Source organism: Oxyura jamaicensis, chromosome Z (assembly GCF_011077185.1).
Source record: "Oxyura jamaicensis isolate SHBP4307 breed ruddy duck chromosome Z, BPBGC_Ojam_1.0, whole genome shotgun sequence".
Lineage (NCBI taxonomy): Eukaryota > Metazoa > Chordata > Aves > Anseriformes > Anatidae > Oxyura > Oxyura jamaicensis.
Window position 1 is genome coordinate 47,434,498 of NC_048926.1, and position 18,859 is coordinate 47,453,356.

Consider the following 18,859-nt stretch of genomic DNA (forward strand, 5'->3'; position numbering starts at 1 on the left):
AGAGGAGTGAGGAAGGCATAATTCAAGCTCACATCCCTGGACTTTGTCCTCTTCAGGGATCTTGGTAGGGATCTGACAGATCTTTTCTTGGTAGAGTTCTGTGAGTTCTGTGTGATAAAGCCCTGGAGGGAAAGGGCCCAAAGCTGGTTATTATTCAAGGATCACCTTCTCCAAGCTCAAGAATGATTCATCCCAACAAAGAGAAAATCAGGCAAAAATGCCAGGAAAGTTACATGGATGAACAAGGAGCTCTTGAACAAATTCAAAAACAAAAATGAATATTACAAAGGGTGGAAACAAAGACAGGTAACTTGGAAGGAATAGAGGGAAATTGTCTGAGCAGCCAGAGATCAGGTTCTGGAAAGCTAAAGCCCTATTAGAATTAAATTTGTCCAGGGACATCGAGGGCATCAAGAAATTATTGCGAGGTCTATAGTCTTTGCTCAGCTGTGGCAACTGGGAGGAGTGCCTCAAGACTGCGGGAAAGCAAATGTACTCCTATCTTAAACAAAAGCAAGGAGGAAAATTCAAGGAACTACAGGCCAGTCAGCCTCACCTCAGTCCTTGGGAAAGTGATGGAACAGATAAACCTGAAAACCATTTCCAGGCACCTGAAGGACAAGAAAGACAACAGGTGTAGTCGGCATGGATTCACCAAAGGGAAGTGATGCCTGATCAACCTTATAACCTCCTATAATGAAATCATCAGCCTCATGGTTGTGTGGGGGGATCAGTCTTCCTGGACTTCAGTAAGGCTTTCAGCACTGTCTCTTATAGGATCCTCATAGGGAAGCTATTGAACTATGGACTGGATAAGCAGACAGTGAGGTGGATCAAAAACTGACTGAACAGCCTGGCCCAGAGGGTAGTGACCAGTCATGCAAAGTCTAGTTGGAGGACAGTAATGAGCAACGTACTCCAGGGGTCAAAACTTGGTCCTGTCTTGTTTGATATCTTCATTGTCAACCTGGATGATGGGATGGAGTGTACCCTCAGTAAACTGATGGATGGATGACATGAAACTCGGGGAAGTGGTTAATTCACCAAAGGGTCATCCAGAGGGCTGGAGAGGCTGGCCTGGACAGATTGGAAAGCTGGGCAATCATCAGCTGCATGAAGTTTAGCAACAGCAAGTGCCGGGACCTGCACCTGGGATGGGGCAACCCTGGCTATACGTACAGGCTGTGGGGCAAGATGCTGGAGAGCAACCCCACAGAGAGGGATCTGGGGGTTTTAGTTGATAGTAACCTGAATATGAGCCAGCAGTGTGCCCTGGCAGCCAGGAGGGCCAACGGTATCCTGGGCTGCATCAAGCACGGCATTGCTAGTCAGTCAAGGGAAGTGATTGTCTCGCTCTACTCTGTGCTGCTGCAGCCTCACCTTGAGTACTGTGTGCAGTTCTGGGCACCACAGTACAAAAAGGATGTGAAACTGTTTGAGAGTCCAACAGACGATGGTTGTCCAGAGAAGGGCTATGAAGATGGTGAAGGGCCTAGAGGGGAAGACTTACAAGGAGCAGCTGAGGTCACTTGGCCTGTTCAGCCTGGAAAAGAGGAGGCTGAGGGAAGACCTCGTCATGGTTTGCAGCTTCCTCATGAGGGTGAGTAGAGGGGTAGGTGCTGATCTATTCTCTGTGGTGACCAGCCATAGGACCCAAGGGAATGGAGTCAGGCTGCAACAGGGGAGAGTCACGCTGGATATCAGGAAAAGGTTATTCAGCAAGAGGGTGGTAGTGCACCTAAACAGTCTCCCCAGGGATGTAGTCATGGCACAAGCCTGTCGGAGCTTAAGAAGCATTTGGACTATACTCTTGGTCATATGGTCTGAATTTTTGGGTAGACCCCTGTGGAGCCAGAAGCTGGACTTGGTGATCCTTGTGGGTCCTTTCCAATTCAGGATATTCTATGATTCTGTGAATTTATGAAGTCCAGCAAGAAGTACAGAGTCCTGCACATGGGGAGGAACAAACCCAGGCACCACAACATGGTGAGGGTCACCCATCTGGAAAGCTGTTCTGCAGAAAATAGTCTGGGGTTGCTGGTGGACACTGAGTTAAACATAAATCAGGCATGTACACTTGCTGGTAAGGCTAATGGTATTTTTGGCTGCATTAGGCAAAGTATGGCCATCAGGTCAAGAGAGGTGATCCTTCCCCTCTACTCAGCTGCACCTGGAGTGAGGCTGCACCTGGAGTGCTGACCAGTTCTAGGCTCCTCAGTACAAACGAAACCTAGATGTACCGGAAAGAGTCCAACGCTGGGCTACCAAGATGATGAAAGGACTGGAATACCTTTCCTATAAGAAGAGGCAAAGAGAGCTGGGACTGTTCTGTGTGGAGAAGGGGAGGCACAGGGGAATTTGTATCAATGCCTATAAATATCTGGGGAGAGAGTGCAAAGAGGATGGAGCCAGGCTCTTTTCTGTGGCACCCAGTGCCAGGACAACAGGCAATGGAAACAAACTAGAACACAAGAGTTTCTGTCTGAACATCAGGAAACACTTCTTTACTGTGTGGGTGATGGAGCACAGGTTGCCCAGTGATGTTCTGGAGTCTCCATCCTTAGAGGTCTTCACAAACCCCATGGACATGGTCCTGGGCAACTTGCTCTAGGTGTCCCTGCTTGTCCCTGCTTGGACCAGATGACCTCCAGAGGTCCCTTCTAACCTTAACCATTCTGTCACTTTCTGATTATCACCCCAAGTTTCCAAGTTGTTCTCTTAATTTGAGTTCCTGATTTTTTTATTATTTTTTTTTTTCAGATTACAAGCTTAGGGAAGAGCAATAACAAGGATACTTCCTAGATCCCGGACCCTGTTATGGTCACAGTAATACAAAGGACGCATGTTAAAAGTAGACTTGACAGCCAAAACCAGGACCCTCCACATATTCAAAGACAGAGGCTGACATCCCTGGCTAGCAGCAGAATATTTGCTGTTTACACTCTCTGCACCAATGTTGGTGGTGGTGAACAATCAGTCCCAGATAAGGTACAAGCATATCTCCAGGAAAGTGGACCACAGTAGTTAGGTCAAAGAAAGCTATAATTTTTACACTCTATAACTAGAGAAGGCATTTAAAGAGGCTACATTACTTACTGCTAAACCTGTCTGGAGCTGAAATGAAGCATGAGTCATTAAGTAGTTTCAGTAGTTACATGAGTAACCTGTTTCCTTGGATACGTGTATGGACTTTCAGCAGGTAGGAGATGTGCTTCTTGTAAAAGGATGAGAAGGTTTGGCTCACACAGAGATGATTTCTTGTGTAGGTTACAATGGAAGACAGACAGCCTACAGCAAGTTAGATCCAGAATATAAAGCATGAAGAGAGCTTTTCCAGCCTTGGGAGTAAATGAGTCTAATATGAACGTGCAAACTGTAGTACAACATTGGTCCTAGTGTCAATAAGAGCAGCAGTAACACTTTCTGTGTGATACAGAGTAAAATCAAACTCACTTCTGATGTGATTTATAGGTAACATAAAGGTTGATGGAATGGCCAGTGAGGGTGAAACACAGCAATTTACCCTTGGTAAATTAGACCTTTTGAAAAATGAGTTTTAATACTAGGCACATGCAAAGTCACTGATCTGCCACCTCTGAGGTATACATGAAATTGGGAAAAGCTCTTATGGAAAGCTCTAGCTCAGGAGGATGTAAGATCACAGCGTGAAAGAATTTCACCTGAGATAACATCACTACACAGCAGCAAAAATGTCTAATGAGAAAACCAGCTAATGATTAAGCCAGAAGCAAGTAAGAATAGGAAAGTGCAACCTCTATTACAGATTGATGAGATTAATATTAAATTACTTCAAACAATAACAGTCATTATCTACATTTTTAAAACAATGCAGAAAAGTTAAAGGAGAAACAAATGATATGAAGGATGGAGGACATGAACTGCAGCTGGAGTACATGTATCTGGCCTACAATGCCAGTCCACTACACTGTCACTGAGATCTCTTGCTTTCCAGCTCAGCAGAGCAGTGCTGTAAAACAAGAGCAGGTGGAGTGCTGCTTCACACCATATTGCCTCCAGCCTCATGCATGAACCTTTCAAGAGGAATGATGTTGAAACACATGATGCTGAAACATAATAAGCACCATGAAGAGCTGAACTGTCTCCCTTCCTCCCACTTGACGTAAGTTTTCTAGATGTTTCACTAATATTTAAGTACTACTTCTGAGTTAACATTGGCAAGACTGGACATTCATGTACATGGCCACAACAGATCATTGAGGTACCTAAGATAACTAAAGGACGCAAACTACCAAAACTATTGAACTAGTCATGCTCATGGCTCAGCGGCAGCGTGGAGTTTGCAGGTTTGAAGTTAAAGTGTCTAAATTCTGCAAAAATCCTGTTGGAAGTGCTTCAGTCTTTTTTTGGAGTAGTCTTTTCTTCTCTATGAATCTATGAATAATAAATAGATTCTCAGGTACATTATACAATATTCTGTGTCTAGCATTAAGACCCAGTGATGCTTTCTGCATTACAAACAGGAATGAGTTCTTTATCTATTAGTCCACACTGTAATTTACACTTTTATAATATATTATTATTTTTGAAACTCTGCACTGGATCTCAGTCTTTGAAGACAATCAACAAGAGGTTCCCCATTCCTGACTGATCACTGATAAAGCAATAGAACCAGGCATCTCCATGAATAAAGCTTCAACTGAGAGAGAAAAAAAAAATGATTTTATGAGGAAGAATTTGGCATATACTTAGACCTAACAGATTCAGGCTCTTAATCAGAAGAGTTAATCAGAGGGCTGCTTACTTCTTGCATCTTGATTGAGTGTAGGTATGAGTTAGCTGTTGCCTAGAAGCTCGCAGCCAAGACAGGCAAGCTTTTGATTTAAGAGATGAAGAGAATCCAAGTGATATTTGGAGATGAGCTACAGAAAAGACCTGTTCCAAATTTCAGAACTAACTTGCGTATGGCAGCTCCTTATTGCTACACAGTCATTCCATGACTCTGTCAAAAGCAACTTTTTATTGGGCTACATTTATTTTTTCTTGGAAAAAAAAAAAAAAAAAAAAAAAGAAAGACTAAGTTACACCATGAATAATTCATGTTTCTCAAAGGAAAGTAAATGCCAGATAGATATTTCTAACTTACCTCTCCGATTAACAGGATCCTTAGCTACATATGCAACATAGTCAGTTGTATCCTGTCAAAAAAAAAAAAAAAAAAAAAAAAAAAAAAAGATATTTAAAATGTAAAAAATTCTTACACAGATTATAACGAATTACACAGTTGAGAGTGTATGTACTCCTGGGGGCATGGCCCCAATGTGACATGTTTTACTTTACAGATGTACACTACTTAAAACTTATAAAAACATTTATGGGTTTTAATACTGATCCTGTCACTTTGCCTTCTTCAGACCAAAGCCATTTAAAATCAATTAAACAAATCTAGTAGGATATGGGTCAGGATTAATTTAGAAGGGATTAAAAATTTCAGGTCCTCATCTTTCAAGTACTCAGAGATTTTGGTTCAGAATACAAATTATCAACAGTTTCTGTGGCAGAAAGAGTAGTACTGACGTTCCTGTTCCTCAGAAATATTGATCAATGGGGTTTATTTATGGGTGACAAGCACATGTTTACATTACTGACTACAATGACATATGGAACAGAGGTGCTCAAGCACTGCTTGGCTATTGCAAGCAGTCTCCTAGGATGTTCTCCCTCAGCCCATGGGCAGGACCCATCCATCCCCTCTCCCACATACTAGGTAGATTTTCTGACAAGAGCAGGCTCAAATCTTTGGGGATATTTTTTTGCTTGCTCTCCTACCACCCTCACATGATGTACAAGTGTCACACGTTGAAGCCCGTTCTCATTCCACTGCATCACTTTGTTTGTCCAATTCTATTAAAATTCATTCATCAGTATCTGCGTGGTTGTCACTGTGATACCATTAATAGGACATTGACATATAGGAATCATAGTAGTGATGACATACAGTATTATGGTGCAAACTTTTATCACCATGGAGATGTAACAGAAAGGCCAGTTCACCCAGATAACGTGAGGCCTGCTGGCATACCTGGAAAATGCCAGTGTTCTTTGATACAGCCAGAAAGCTCTGGTTAGATCCAGTATATCTTGACATGCCTGGATAATCATGTATATCTAAAGGTAATTGAGGTAGAGATCGGATACTAATTGAAGGCCATTGACTGTTATGCCAAGATCTAATGTCATAACAAACACCAGTCTTCAATGAAATGATAGACTTTTTTTTAACTTATCTCTCTGTAGCACAAGTACACGCACACTCCAATCAAAACAAATCACTGTGCTGCATGTATACGCAATTTCCTTCCTAAGTGGATGATAAGAGAAATGATAAAGCACACTCATGGTTCTGGTGACAGGTGGGTAGCCATATCACATAATGCACTATTGGAAGGCGCTCAGACACAATTGTAACGAGGTTGGTCTGGAGGAAAAAAAAATAAATAAATAAAGGGAAAAAAAAAAAAAAAAAAAAAAAAAAACAGCAAGAAGACTACCCTTAGCACTTTGTCTATTAATATCTTAAGAACCCAGTGACATAGTGTCTGGGCTGTGACTTGAGTGGAAGTAATGATGTGTATCAACAACTAAGGTGAAAAGAAAAGTAGCTATGTCTATAATGGTAAAGAAAACAGGGCCAAAATAGAAGCCTGAAAGCTGTCCCACAGTTGTTCATGCTGCTTATATGTTGCTGTTCTCCCTCACTTGCCTGTGATGTTTTCCTTTGCAATGCCCTGAAACTGTCCAAGGGAACAACATATGCTGGGCATCAATCCCATGAGACCACTGGGAGGAAAGAGTGTGGATGTACAGCTGCAAATTGCTGTTTGGTTTCATGGCCTTAAAGCAAGCCATGGGTTATTTTATTTACTAGTACAGACATAGCTAATGGATGACTTTTTAAAGTAAATAGTAGTAAATAATAGATTTATCTCATAGCCCTCCTGGATGTGGGTGCAAGAGACTGGAACTACATATATTTCATTTCATTTACAGCTTTTTCAGACTTGAGCTATGATGAACGACTAAGCACAAGAGGTAAACACATTTCACAGTGGCTAAATTAAAAGACTCCCATCAAAAGGGTATGCTTTTGGAGGCATCATCTGGACAGAAACTGAAAAGCTACTGTCCTAAGGGACCCTTCAGAGATCTGCCTTATGAAAACTTAAGAGATCTGCCTCTATCTTAACAGGCATTTCCAAAACCAGACGTATTGTCTAGCAGCCTGGAAACAGCTACCTGAAATCACTATGGATTAAAAATATTTGGTGGATCGTAAGGAGGGGCTAAAGATTGCTAAAGCAGAACCAGAACACACTCTTAGAAATAAACTAAAAATGATCCTGAAATGGTGTGTAAAATGATTTGGTAGAGAGATTTTAAGCTCCCATGCACGAATAAAGACAGAAACTGACTCATTGCAAAGGGGAATATTACAAATATATATATATGGTACTCAAGCTGTTCTCCAAGGCTGTGGAACACTTTTCCAGTGGATATATTTTGAGTGATGAAGGCAATTAACGCTTAGGAAGTGGGAGGAAAGTTGCAAAGCTAATTGCTGGCACAAATGTGTGGCAGAAATCCAGAGCAGAAAACTGGATGGGATGAGAAGTGGGGGCAGTCTTGCTTCTAAATAAACCAAACTTCAAAATTCAGTATAAGGGAGGCATTCCCTTAAGTAGTTTGGGCACAGATCTGGGCTCCTCGTGTTTAGCACAGTATGGCCTTTCTCCCTAGAAGGAGATGAGCTTTTGGGCTGGGACCCAACTGTGTTTGCAGATAAGGTGTGGTGCTGACAGTCCTCCACTAAATGGAAATCACTGAGGCCCGATTCAAGTTATGTTCTGATAACCTACAGATGGGTTAATAAAGCAGTGACTTAAGTCACATCCCTAGCATTTGTCCTCTTTCCTGTGCTCTCAGAACAAAGGAACCACCTGCTTCATGAACAAGTTTACCATACACTAGCCTGCTGAGATGAGCCTGCACAGTGTCATTAGATCCTTACACCTACCCTCTCCGCCCTCAGAATGAGGTCACCATGCTGTGGTCTTACTGGGAATGCAACTTTACAATTTCACTGTGTCTTACAGGCTCCCTTACAGAATGCAATTTGATATCTCTGGTAGCTTGCTGACTCAGTAACATGATTTTCTCTAAAACGTTTGGAAGAGCTTGTTTACTCCAAATCCAATCTCTACTGCTGCTCCTCTCCTCTTCTCTGGTAAATCACTCGATCAGTGGGCAGTGTGCAATGGTGTTTCCAGGACTTAGCATTTGGGATGGCAGATGGGGAGCGAAGAATCTTCTTACGGAGGCAGGGAACTGTGCTAATCACTCCTCTGCCCACTTCAGGAATTGTTCATTTACAGCATTCATTGCAATCTGTTGTATTTCAAAGCTGCTGTTGATCCTTTTTTTTTTTTTTTTTTTTTTTTTTTTTTTTTCCCCCCCAGATTATTGTGATATGGTGTCCTTTTCCCTTCTGGAATTTAATGGAGTTCAGCAGAGCTATTCTAAGACTGAAGTTTGCCCTTATGTTTACCAAGGATAGTGAAATGAGCAGAGGAAGTTCTGCCTGTTTTCAACTTAATGTAGTTGAACTCAGAGAAATAAATCACAAAGCAGGCTATAAATCATCTTGCCTTACTATATGACTGATAAATGACATATAATCATATGATGAAAGAAAAGGCAGACATACAATTAATCTAGGTTTAAAAGCTTTCAAACCTCTAAGGTTATGAGGTAAGCTTTGTCCATGTTTTATAATTCTCCCACTTCTTCCTAGGTGAGAAATACTTTTTGAGCACATTTAATATGCCTTCAGATGGACTACTCATAAAAACAGGGAAAAGCATAACAAGCCAGAGTCTGCCCTTTGATCTACATGAATCAAATGCGTAGGTGTCTCTGAAAGCTTTGCAAAATTGCAAAGATCCAGTCTTTTCCTGAAAGCCTGTCTTCAAACTTCACGTGTGTAATGAATGTACCTGAAGGCAGTATTTAGCACACTCCTTTCATTGTACACTTGAAAACAAGCAGAAAAAATAAAAAGTACATACATTTCTATAAATATAAATGCAACATATTACTGCAAAGAAGACTAAATAAAAAACGGTCGGGATGAAAATTCACACAATACCCATATGACTATGCTACATTACTCTGAAAAACAGAGCCCTACTTATCACTTATTATATGAATGCTCACAGTCCTTTGATACTTTTCATTTCAGTCATTCAAAAAGGAGGATTTATGACTGCTTGTCAGTAGTTTCCCTCAAAAAGAATTTGATGGCAACAATGAATTAGAATTTATGAAACAAGAAACAGGAGCTATTGTGGTTATATTTTTCTTTCAGTAGGCTATTCAATAAATTTTGTCACACAGTCCTCAAAGCAATATCTATGTGGGGGAAAGTTTTAGAGAAATACTTACCGGATCACCTCCAGATGCGAAGGAGATAGATTGCATATGGTGATTTGCTATGATCTGCATGGATCAGAAGAAATAAGTGCAAGTCAGTAGGTTTTTCTTACACAGTTTAATATTTGATTTATCTTTTTGGTTCACGAAGGGGTGAAAATCCAAAACCAATATCAAAATAAACTCTGTTTCACCCACAAGGAGTCCAAAGAGTAACATGAGAATATAAGGTAATAATAATAAAAAGAATGAATATATCCATTCCAATGTTTTTTGAAACCTAGCAGGACACAGCAAAATTGTTAAGTGTGCTTAGAATGCCAGTAAATCATATAGATTTGTCATACAGTATAAGAAATTTTAATCTGCTAAAGTTCACTAGCTTTATCAGAGTTAGTGATGAATGGAGCAAAGGATGATATTCATCAAAATACTTTTCTGCCTATTCCACTCTGGTGAAATCAATGAAATCATGCCAAACTGCACACCAGCTGAGGTTCCTAACATTGCTTCCAGTAGAAACTGTGTCATTTTTAAAGGTTGGACTAGATGATCTGAGAGATCTTCTCCAACCTAAATGATTTTAGGAATATATTTTATATTTCAAACATAAACACGCTTGAAATATGCAAACAAAATTTTCAGTCTAGGTGCAATCTGTCATTATAGCCAAAATCTCAGTCATACTCCAGGGCTTTGAAATGAATAAATTCAATTTGCTTATGTACAATTTGAACTAATAAGATGTTTCTCTGGGAAGAGATGAATTGTCATGAACCTCTAATACAGGGATAACTGCTCTGCTGCATTGCTATTCTGATATTTAACTTATGAAATCTTTTAATAATGAAATCATGTAACAACCAGGAAAGAAAAGGTCATTTGAAAGAAACTTGTTCATTTGACTCATAAAAACCATACCAAGTAATTCATCTGGTTTAGGACAGGCCCCTAATTCAGTGTCTCAGAGCGTATGACAGTAGTCATTTGGATCTTAGTTGCTCACTTCAGTGAGGGAACTATATGCTTAAGAAAACTGTTCTAAAAAACAAAACAAAACAAAACAAAAAAACTATAAAAATATTCTGTGAGTTCTTCTCTTATCCTGAATCCTAAAGACCTGTACCATCCTTTCTGAAAAAGAAAACCACCTGATACGTTCCTCTGAATCACACTGCTTCACCAAGTCAGACAGAACTGACAGAGAGAGCAACCTTGTTTGTTTGTTGTGCTTGTTTAATGTAAAGAGTGTTTCCATTTTAATACTCCTGCTTGTTCACAGGAGTCTCAGAAGATATGTTTAATTTTAAAGTGTTCATTGGAGAATTCATCAGTGAGGATTTCCTTCTTTTTTTCCCATATAGAGGAGGTGAACTTAACAACAAAAATGAACTACTGAAGATTTTCTGCACAGTTAATATTCTGCAAATAACCTGTTCATCATCATAGTAAATAAATAAAAGATCAGGTTACCTCAAAGGTATTTTTTTCAAATTTTAAAGAAATATAAAAGTTTCAAAACTATTAGTTTAAGTCAGACTTTTCTTCCTATTCCACAGGTAAATATTTTAGGTTCTTTGGTATGTTTCCCCAATACTGAAATGTTGAAACAAAGCATATCAAAGTGTCAATGTCTTGCACTACTTTATGTGAAACAATTCACTAACGTTTGCACATAGTTTTGAAGCATCTCACTCTACCCAGGTCTGTACTTTATCCAAACAAACAAACCCCAAATAAAATATCAGCTTCTATGCATCTCCACTAAACATGCTCACAAAGTTTTTCTGCAGGGACACAATCCATTGTTTGCCTGCTAGTCATGGGCAAAAAACAGTCTTTTCTTTCCTCCCAGCTCATCTGGGAAAAGAAGGCTGTTACAGACATCCAAAACTGCCTTCCTGGGTGAGGCTTCAAAGGGCAAAGCTGCTGAGCTGTGCTTATTTTCAAATCAAATACTTGGAACAAGCAAGAAACAAGAGAGACCACAGCCAGACTGGGGATCTCTGAGAAACCAGATGTTTCACAGGCCTGCAGCATCCAGGGCCAGTCCGTCTTAAAAAGAATGATGTGTGAGAAAGATAAACAATTTTGTCAACCCTTTTTGTTTTGTTTTTGTTTGTTTTTTTAGCTCACTGAAAATTACTTCATCACTCACAGGAGAGAGAAAAAAAAAAAAAAAAAAAAAAAAAAAAAAAAAAAAAGCAAAGCATCTTCCCTGGGATCCTTCCCTGGGATAATTCAGTTTAACTTAATTTCTACCCTGATGTCAGCTGAAAACAAGGCCACTTCCAGGCTTGCTACTCTTTTGATAGATCTAATAAACATCAAGTTCATATGCTTCTGACTGGGGGCAGCCATCCTTATGAAAAACACTGCTGTGTCTATTCCATAATAAGGCTCCAAAATACTGCAAGCAGCCATAATGTTGCTCTCACAGTCTCAGTGCTCACTGTAGATGATTGAGATGCTTTCCAAATGAGGATAAGAATGAAGAAAAATCAATGAAAACATAATAAACAGCAAGCCTTTTAACACACAGTGTATGTATTCTTTTTTCTTTAATGTTGAGGCTCCTAACGATAGCATTTTTTTTTTGTCTCTCTTTAGCTGTATCTGGGCAGAAAGTTGCACGCAGTATGTGGCTCACAGCAAATAGCACAGCAGTGACTACGCAAGTCCGTCTGCTTTCTCTTTATATATACCCTGAGCAAGGATTTTTCTCATCTCATACATCATTTACAATCCACTGCAGTGATTCCCCAAAGCCTGTACGTACCTTCAACACAAAGAATAAGAAACAGGCTGCCTGAAAAAGACTGCTTTGTCTTTCAGAAAGACTGGCATTTCACTGCACTGCAAAATCCTTGTGGCTGTATTTTTAGCAGTGTCTTAGGAACAGATTGTCCTTTCGGGCTCTAAATGGGGAGGATGAAAATAAAATTGGGGATGCGCATTCAGTCCTTTGGTCACCTACTCCAAACACATCCCTCTGAAGTCTCTGAAAGTTTGTAACTGTATGAAACAAGAACTCCCAGGACCAGAAAATGCCTTTTCGTATTATAGGTCTCTTATGAGCAAAACCTAAAACATGGAAAGAAGAAAATAATTCATCAAAACTGGTCTGAATACTAGAGCAAACTATGACTACTAATATGATTTATATTCTTTCACTCATTTTATAAACATTATTGAGGTATAGTACCTTTTGGCAGACAGCAAATAACTGTGTAGTAGGCTCTTCATCAAAAGTCTCACAAATTAACATGGCACTTACACTCACCTGTTTTGTATCAGGAGTCATTAGGTTTAAGCTGGTGGTGGAGATATTCAGCATTATGCTCATTCCTGCAAATTGAAGATTGCTTTTTCCCAAGATGCTAGAAAGGACTTTGCTTGGTGGCTGTAGGGGAGAAAAAAAAAAAAAAAAAAAAAAAAAAAAAAAAAAAACATTTTTGTTCTGTTTATATGGGACAACCTTCCTTGCAGGCAGGATTAGCTCAGATCTCAAAGGTTCCTAAAAAGTTGCTGATTTTTCAAAGATCGCTTCATTGGAACAGCTATTTTCCTCTGGAAAAACTACTAATATTGCTAATAATAGCTGGGCAGGTATACACAACGCTTGACCTAACAAGTTAAGACCTACTAAGACCTATCTTTATTTGTGAGATATCAATCCTATATCTTCATCAAGGGACCATGTGACCAGACTTCGATGAATACCATAAGTCATTATCTTAAAATTCCTATTCTGCAAAAACAACTCAAAATCCTGAAAAGGAGTCTGTTGCTTGCTCTGCATTGATTGCCTGCTCTGTCCCCTTTCTGAATGGGAAGTTGATTTCTGTGACAGTGGTGGGATACTCACAGAAAATAAATACATAGTGAAGTTATGCTTGTAGGCTTCTCAGCAGTAGGTAAAAGCCCCAGCAGGGTCTAAAACCTGTCCATGTGAGGATGCAACGTACAGCTGAAGATTAATCCTAACTCATAAAATCAGTACAAATGGTGTGAAAACAGAGGATATGTAATACTATTAATAATTTCAGTAGGTAAGCATCCCATTAAATCCTAAGATGTTTTGTAGCAACATGAGTTTCGCTACATGTCTTCTATGCTGCAAGCTGCATGAGAATGAAAGTAAGAGGTTACCTAGGAGGGTCCACAGAGTTTACAAACTTCACACCTCCGGCAGCTGGGAGAAACCTCACAGCTGTAAGAGAACAGGTGACCACAGCTTGAACGTTAGGTTGCCAGAAATCACAGACCAAGTACAGTCACCTGCTGTAGGTGTGCAGGTGAATACTGGTGTGGGTAATTAGGGTGTAAAAGCAGAGTTGTGACTGGAGGCAGCATCCTTCCGCCACTGTATTTGTGTTATAGTGCCTACAAGCCTGGTAAGTTTCTAACGGACTAGCCACTTTTCTGATCTTCTTTAACGCTTTTTTTTTTCTTTCATTGATTCAAAATATATTGCTTATATACTACTTGCATGTAACAGTTGTGCTGCACTGTTTTTTTAATTCACTGTGCTACAGAGCTAGTATTTTCCCTAGCACCTCTTTACAACAAGCTTATTGAATATTCTTGTTTCTCTTTCCTTAAACCCTCATGTTTCCCAGATGATACCTGAGGATCCCCTCTCGGAGAGGGTGTGAAAAACTGACCTCAAGAACCAAAACTATAAACCAGCAGTGGCAAAAACATGAAAGTATACGCTTGAAAAAAAAAAAAAAAAAAAAAAAAAGATAATTGCCTTCAACATTTAGCTGAAATTCTGTTGCTGGGCAAACTTTATTCTCAGTCAGTAGGCTTACTTTATAAATAGCATATCTTTTCAGTAACTGTTAACCACCACTGTTTCTTAAAAGAGCAATACAACAAGGTGTTTCACTAGGCACTTGGGGCTCTGTTTAAACTACTTTTTAAATTATATTTTGCATCACTGAGCATTTCCAATAAAGGTATTTTCCTCTTTGAGGTTTAAAAACAAAGGTCAGAGTATCTGAAAATGACAGTGAGATAAACTTGATGGGAAAGAGAAGAAAACCACAACTTAATTTCTGAAACAGTTTCCAATTAGGCTGTCATATATGTGGTTGCCTTCTTTTACCAGTGGAAGATTTTCCACTGCATAAGTGGTGTTTCAGATTCCCCCTTCTGCATGGACTGTGCCCAGATGGCCAGGCGGGGGATAAGCAGGCAGACCTTGTCCTTCACCTTCTCCTTCTGCTCCCAACAACATGCACAAGGGCTGCAATTAATTACATTCTGTGCTCTTTCCCTTAGACTTTGTATTAAATTCCAGCTTTGCTCATGGGCATGTGGAAGAGCAGGCGGTACGAGGGCTGAGCTGAGGTTTCCTCTGCTTTCTGCCTTCAGACCCTAATTCCTACTATACAGATAAGAATAAATGCCTGAAAAGAATTGTGTCAAGCCAATAACATTTGGACCTGCCTTCAGGCCAGAGAGCATCTGGCTACAAGTGTTTATGGAAAGAGTATGAGAAATAGGGAATCATCAAGTACATTCTCTCTCTTCTCAGAAACCAGCAATTTCCAAACTCTTAATTGTCACCAGTAAAGCTACACTCCATCAAAAGATCTAATCAGTTTCAAAACAATGTATATTTTTGTCCTCTGAAATAGATGATTTTCACAATTTACTCATACATTTTATGAAAAGGCATTCCCTTTTGTTTGCTTTTAGCCTTTCACCTGCAAATTTACCAAAAACAAACAAACAAAAAAACGAACACACAAAAACAGAGTTTCTACAGTAGGAACATAAAGACAAGCCACAATGCATTTCCTAGATGTCCTCATACTTCAAGATGTCTATAAAAGACAATTCTAACCAAAAGGGAGAGAGGCAAATTACAGTGGGTGAAAACAGCCAATACTTTAAATGATTAATGATCTGTAATTCTCAAAGCTGCTTTAAACCACCTGCCTGCTGTGCCTGGTCTCCTTGGTGTTGAACTAAGAAAATAAAGTCAACTTCACTACAAGAAAAGAAAAATACCTTTCGTTTCTTGAAGGCTCCTTTGGCACCAGGCACAGCTTCACAAACACGACTGATTGCTTCCCTGAAGAGACAGGAAAAAAAAAAAAGGTTTATAGCAAGTGAAAGTGTGGGTTTCTTCATCATACTTCTGAGATACACTGGAAGAGAACAGCTCCAGATGGTATTTCTGCTCACAGGTGAAGATAGTTAGTGGGTCAGTTAGCTCTCTTCTCACTACTAAAAGAGGTGCCATTCAGATTTAGGCTACCTTAGTATAAAGCAGAAGGCAGCAAACAGTCAATATCAGTGCAAGGAAGAGTATCTTGAGAGCTACAAAGGATAAAAATATTTTCTCACACTATTTAAAAGATCTTTCCTCGTAGTAAATTAGAAAATTTACTTTGACACCTTCTTCCAGTTCTCTTTTTTGTACCTTATTAAGCCATGAGGAATCTGATCTTAAGAAATGTCTTTAACTAGTATTTCTTTACAACAACAACAAAAAAAAAACCCTTTCCTATAAAATAAAGGTTAGTTTTAACCATTTTTCTCATTCATGTATTATACACTTTTTCAGTCCCACATTTTTGGCTTTAGAATAATTATTCTAAGTATAAAATATTCACGGTAAATATACCTGCTGTATAGAAGACATGACAAGTATGTTTTGATACAAAATTTTAATTGATAAATTGTTCAGTGTGACCTGGATAATTTACTTGTGGCCCTATTTTTACATTGTAAACAAAATGAATGCCTTGAGCATTTTTCTTCAGTTTTCTAATATTGCTTCATTTTTCCCACTGTATCCATGCTGAGTGAAAGAAAAGCATGTTGAAAATGAATATGAATTAGGACAGTAATTATATGCTAGACTTTTTTTTTTTTTTTTGAAATTATACGTCTACAACAAATATCTTAGATTCTTTCAGTATTGAAAAAATAATTATCTGAACAGTGAAGCTGGTCAGTGTTTAAAATCTGCTACTGTGCACACCCAGATATTTCTGTGGCAATTAGCTACAATGCTGTAATAGACCTGTCAAATTGACACTGCACAAAACAGTTGCCCAGAGACCTGTAGAGGTGGCTGTGAACTTTGTTTGTTTTAGATATGAATCGGGAGTAACAGCACACTATTCTTAGACTTAGAACCATATAAATAAATATAGAATGGAAAACAATAAACTATGGGCTAAAGAACAGTCAAAATACTCAACGCCTCGATACAACCTTGATAAAAATACCTATTATTTCAATTGTGTGTCATATGCAGGATGGTATTTCAACTACTCATTAGGTCAATGTACAGGATCAACAAGTGAGCCAGGAAAGAAATGTCATATATGTTTCAACATTCAATATATAATGGCTCTGCAAATGTCACAGATTTATCCAGGTGCAATCTGCAATTACTATATATTTATGCCTGGGGTACCGTTACCTAGGGCAGATACAAAGTTCAAATCACCTGTTCACATGCTTTTTTGGGCAGAGAGAGGGGGAGGAACAGGCTTTGCAGCAGGTTTAAAATCCTGTCATTCTGAAGAAGAGCAAGATTTATAGAAACAGATAATCAAAAAGCTTTCAGGCACACAATCCTTTCTTTAGATCTGGAGGAGAGCTTGTTTGTTCCAAAGCTTGTCTTTTTCTTTTTTATCTCTCAGATACATCTGCTCAACTAATAAAATTGTCTCTCACTACAAACCCTGCCTTGCATATATCCTCAGACCATCATTGCTATAACAGCAATCCATTTCACAGTTCAGTGCTCATATTTAGTTCCCACATTCACCACTATGCTTCTTTGATCCAAACAAGTCGTTTAGTTAAAGTAGCTACTAACTTTTCTTACATACCAGGTAAAAATCATTTTCTTTCACAAGCAGTTCTCATATGCCTTGGAAATACAGCACAGCAATACTCAGACATACATTACTTGTGAAAACATTAATTATGAAAAATAAATATCCTTCCTCTCCAACAGAAAAACTTTTCTTAGAATTAGGCAGAAACAGCAGCCATTATTTTTACGGAAGTATCCTGTCAGTCATCTTACTAAACTAAAACTTGAGGTTTCCCATCTCTCTCCTGCAACCAAACTGAATTCTTCGAAGGCAATGCGGTGAGAAGTCCATGCCTCTCAGCTCACTGATGTCCCTCGGATCCATGCCTCATGCTTCCCCAGCTTCCCTGACTCAAAATCACTGATATGGAGGCACCATCAGCACTTCATCTTCTTTGTCTCTTCCTCCCACGAGCTCTGTTGTCATCAGTGGTCTGACTAGCATATTAAGATCCCTCATAGGTTTTGCCTCTCGCAAAAAGGATTAACGTTTCAGAGACAAAAGCTGTGCTTGATGAATACATTTGCCCATAATTTCCTTTCTCTTCAATTTGCCTCCACTGTATTCTATCTCTTGCAGCAACACGGAGTGTGCAGAAGAAAAAGGGAATTTTCTGGTCAGTACACTTGACAACAACTCTTCAAAAGCATGTTATTTTACTAGTGCAGGACTAGGGTTTAAAAGCATGTAACTCAATAGACCTCCCTGACTCAAGGACCCTGTTAATCAAAACCATCTCTTGAGTACAGGACAGTAAATTAACCAGTTCAAGAGGCTGAAGCCCCAGGCTGGGGGCTGGCAAAGCAGTCTCAGTTTCTCTGGTAGAAGTAGGAAAGCACAAAGCATCTGAAAAGATGGAGTACGCATCCTCCCATGCAATAACAAAGCACTATAGGTTTTCCAGTTACAGGCCTACCTTAAAATGCCTTAGTTTTACTGAACTCGGTGTTCCCAAAGTCTGCATGAACACTGGCAGCGGAGGGAAGTCTTGGGAAAGGTGAGAGCTCATTGAGATAGATGTCAGGTAAGGCATGTCATCTGAACTTAAATTTGACAATTTGTTTTAAAATTCATTTTTTAAAAACTCTGTGAATATTATATGCATTCAATCAACGGCAGGTTTTGTGTTAACAGTTTTTGATGAAAATTCTGGGAACTTCAGAAAAAAAGATATTAAAGCAATTCTGCCTAAGCAAGATCAGAGCAGTTTGACAGGAATCCTTTATGGACCTGAGAAAAAAGCTGTAGTACTTTTCTGCCTGGGATTTAAGGAGTCTTAAAGAAGTATATGATGAAAACAGGAAGAAAAATGGCAGCTGAATATCTGCCACTACACAGATATACACTCTTCCTGAGGAAGGTTCCTGGACCTCTCTGTTTATACTATTCTCAATTATCTTTTAGGGATCTTAACACAGACAGAATAGAGATGTGGAAGACATCCTAAAGGCTTCAATTTAACATGAATTGCCAGGCAGTACAGAGGAGACATTATCTTTTTTTTTTTTTTTTTTTTTTTTTTTTTTTTTTTTTTTTTT

General features: G+C 39.1%; 1 protein-coding gene across 11 annotated transcripts in view; it reads right to left on the bottom strand.

Moving 5' to 3' along the window:
• SHC3 (SHC adaptor protein 3) overlaps nucleotides 1-18,859 on the bottom strand; it is a 69,902-nt gene that overhangs the window by 16,345 nt on the left and 34,698 nt on the right. For all 11 annotated transcript variants that reach the window (XM_035309351.1, XM_035309350.1, XM_035309354.1 and 8 more), the window contains 4 exons: nucleotides 15,493-15,556; nucleotides 12,752-12,871; nucleotides 9,481-9,534; nucleotides 5,126-5,177 (listed from right to left, as the gene is read on the bottom strand). In XM_035309351.1, coding sequence (XP_035165242.1) covers nucleotides 5,126-5,177; nucleotides 9,481-9,534; nucleotides 12,752-12,871; nucleotides 15,493-15,556 — 290 coding nt within the window. The remainder of the gene's footprint in view (nucleotides 1-5,125; nucleotides 5,178-9,480; nucleotides 9,535-12,751; nucleotides 12,872-15,492; nucleotides 15,557-18,859) is intronic.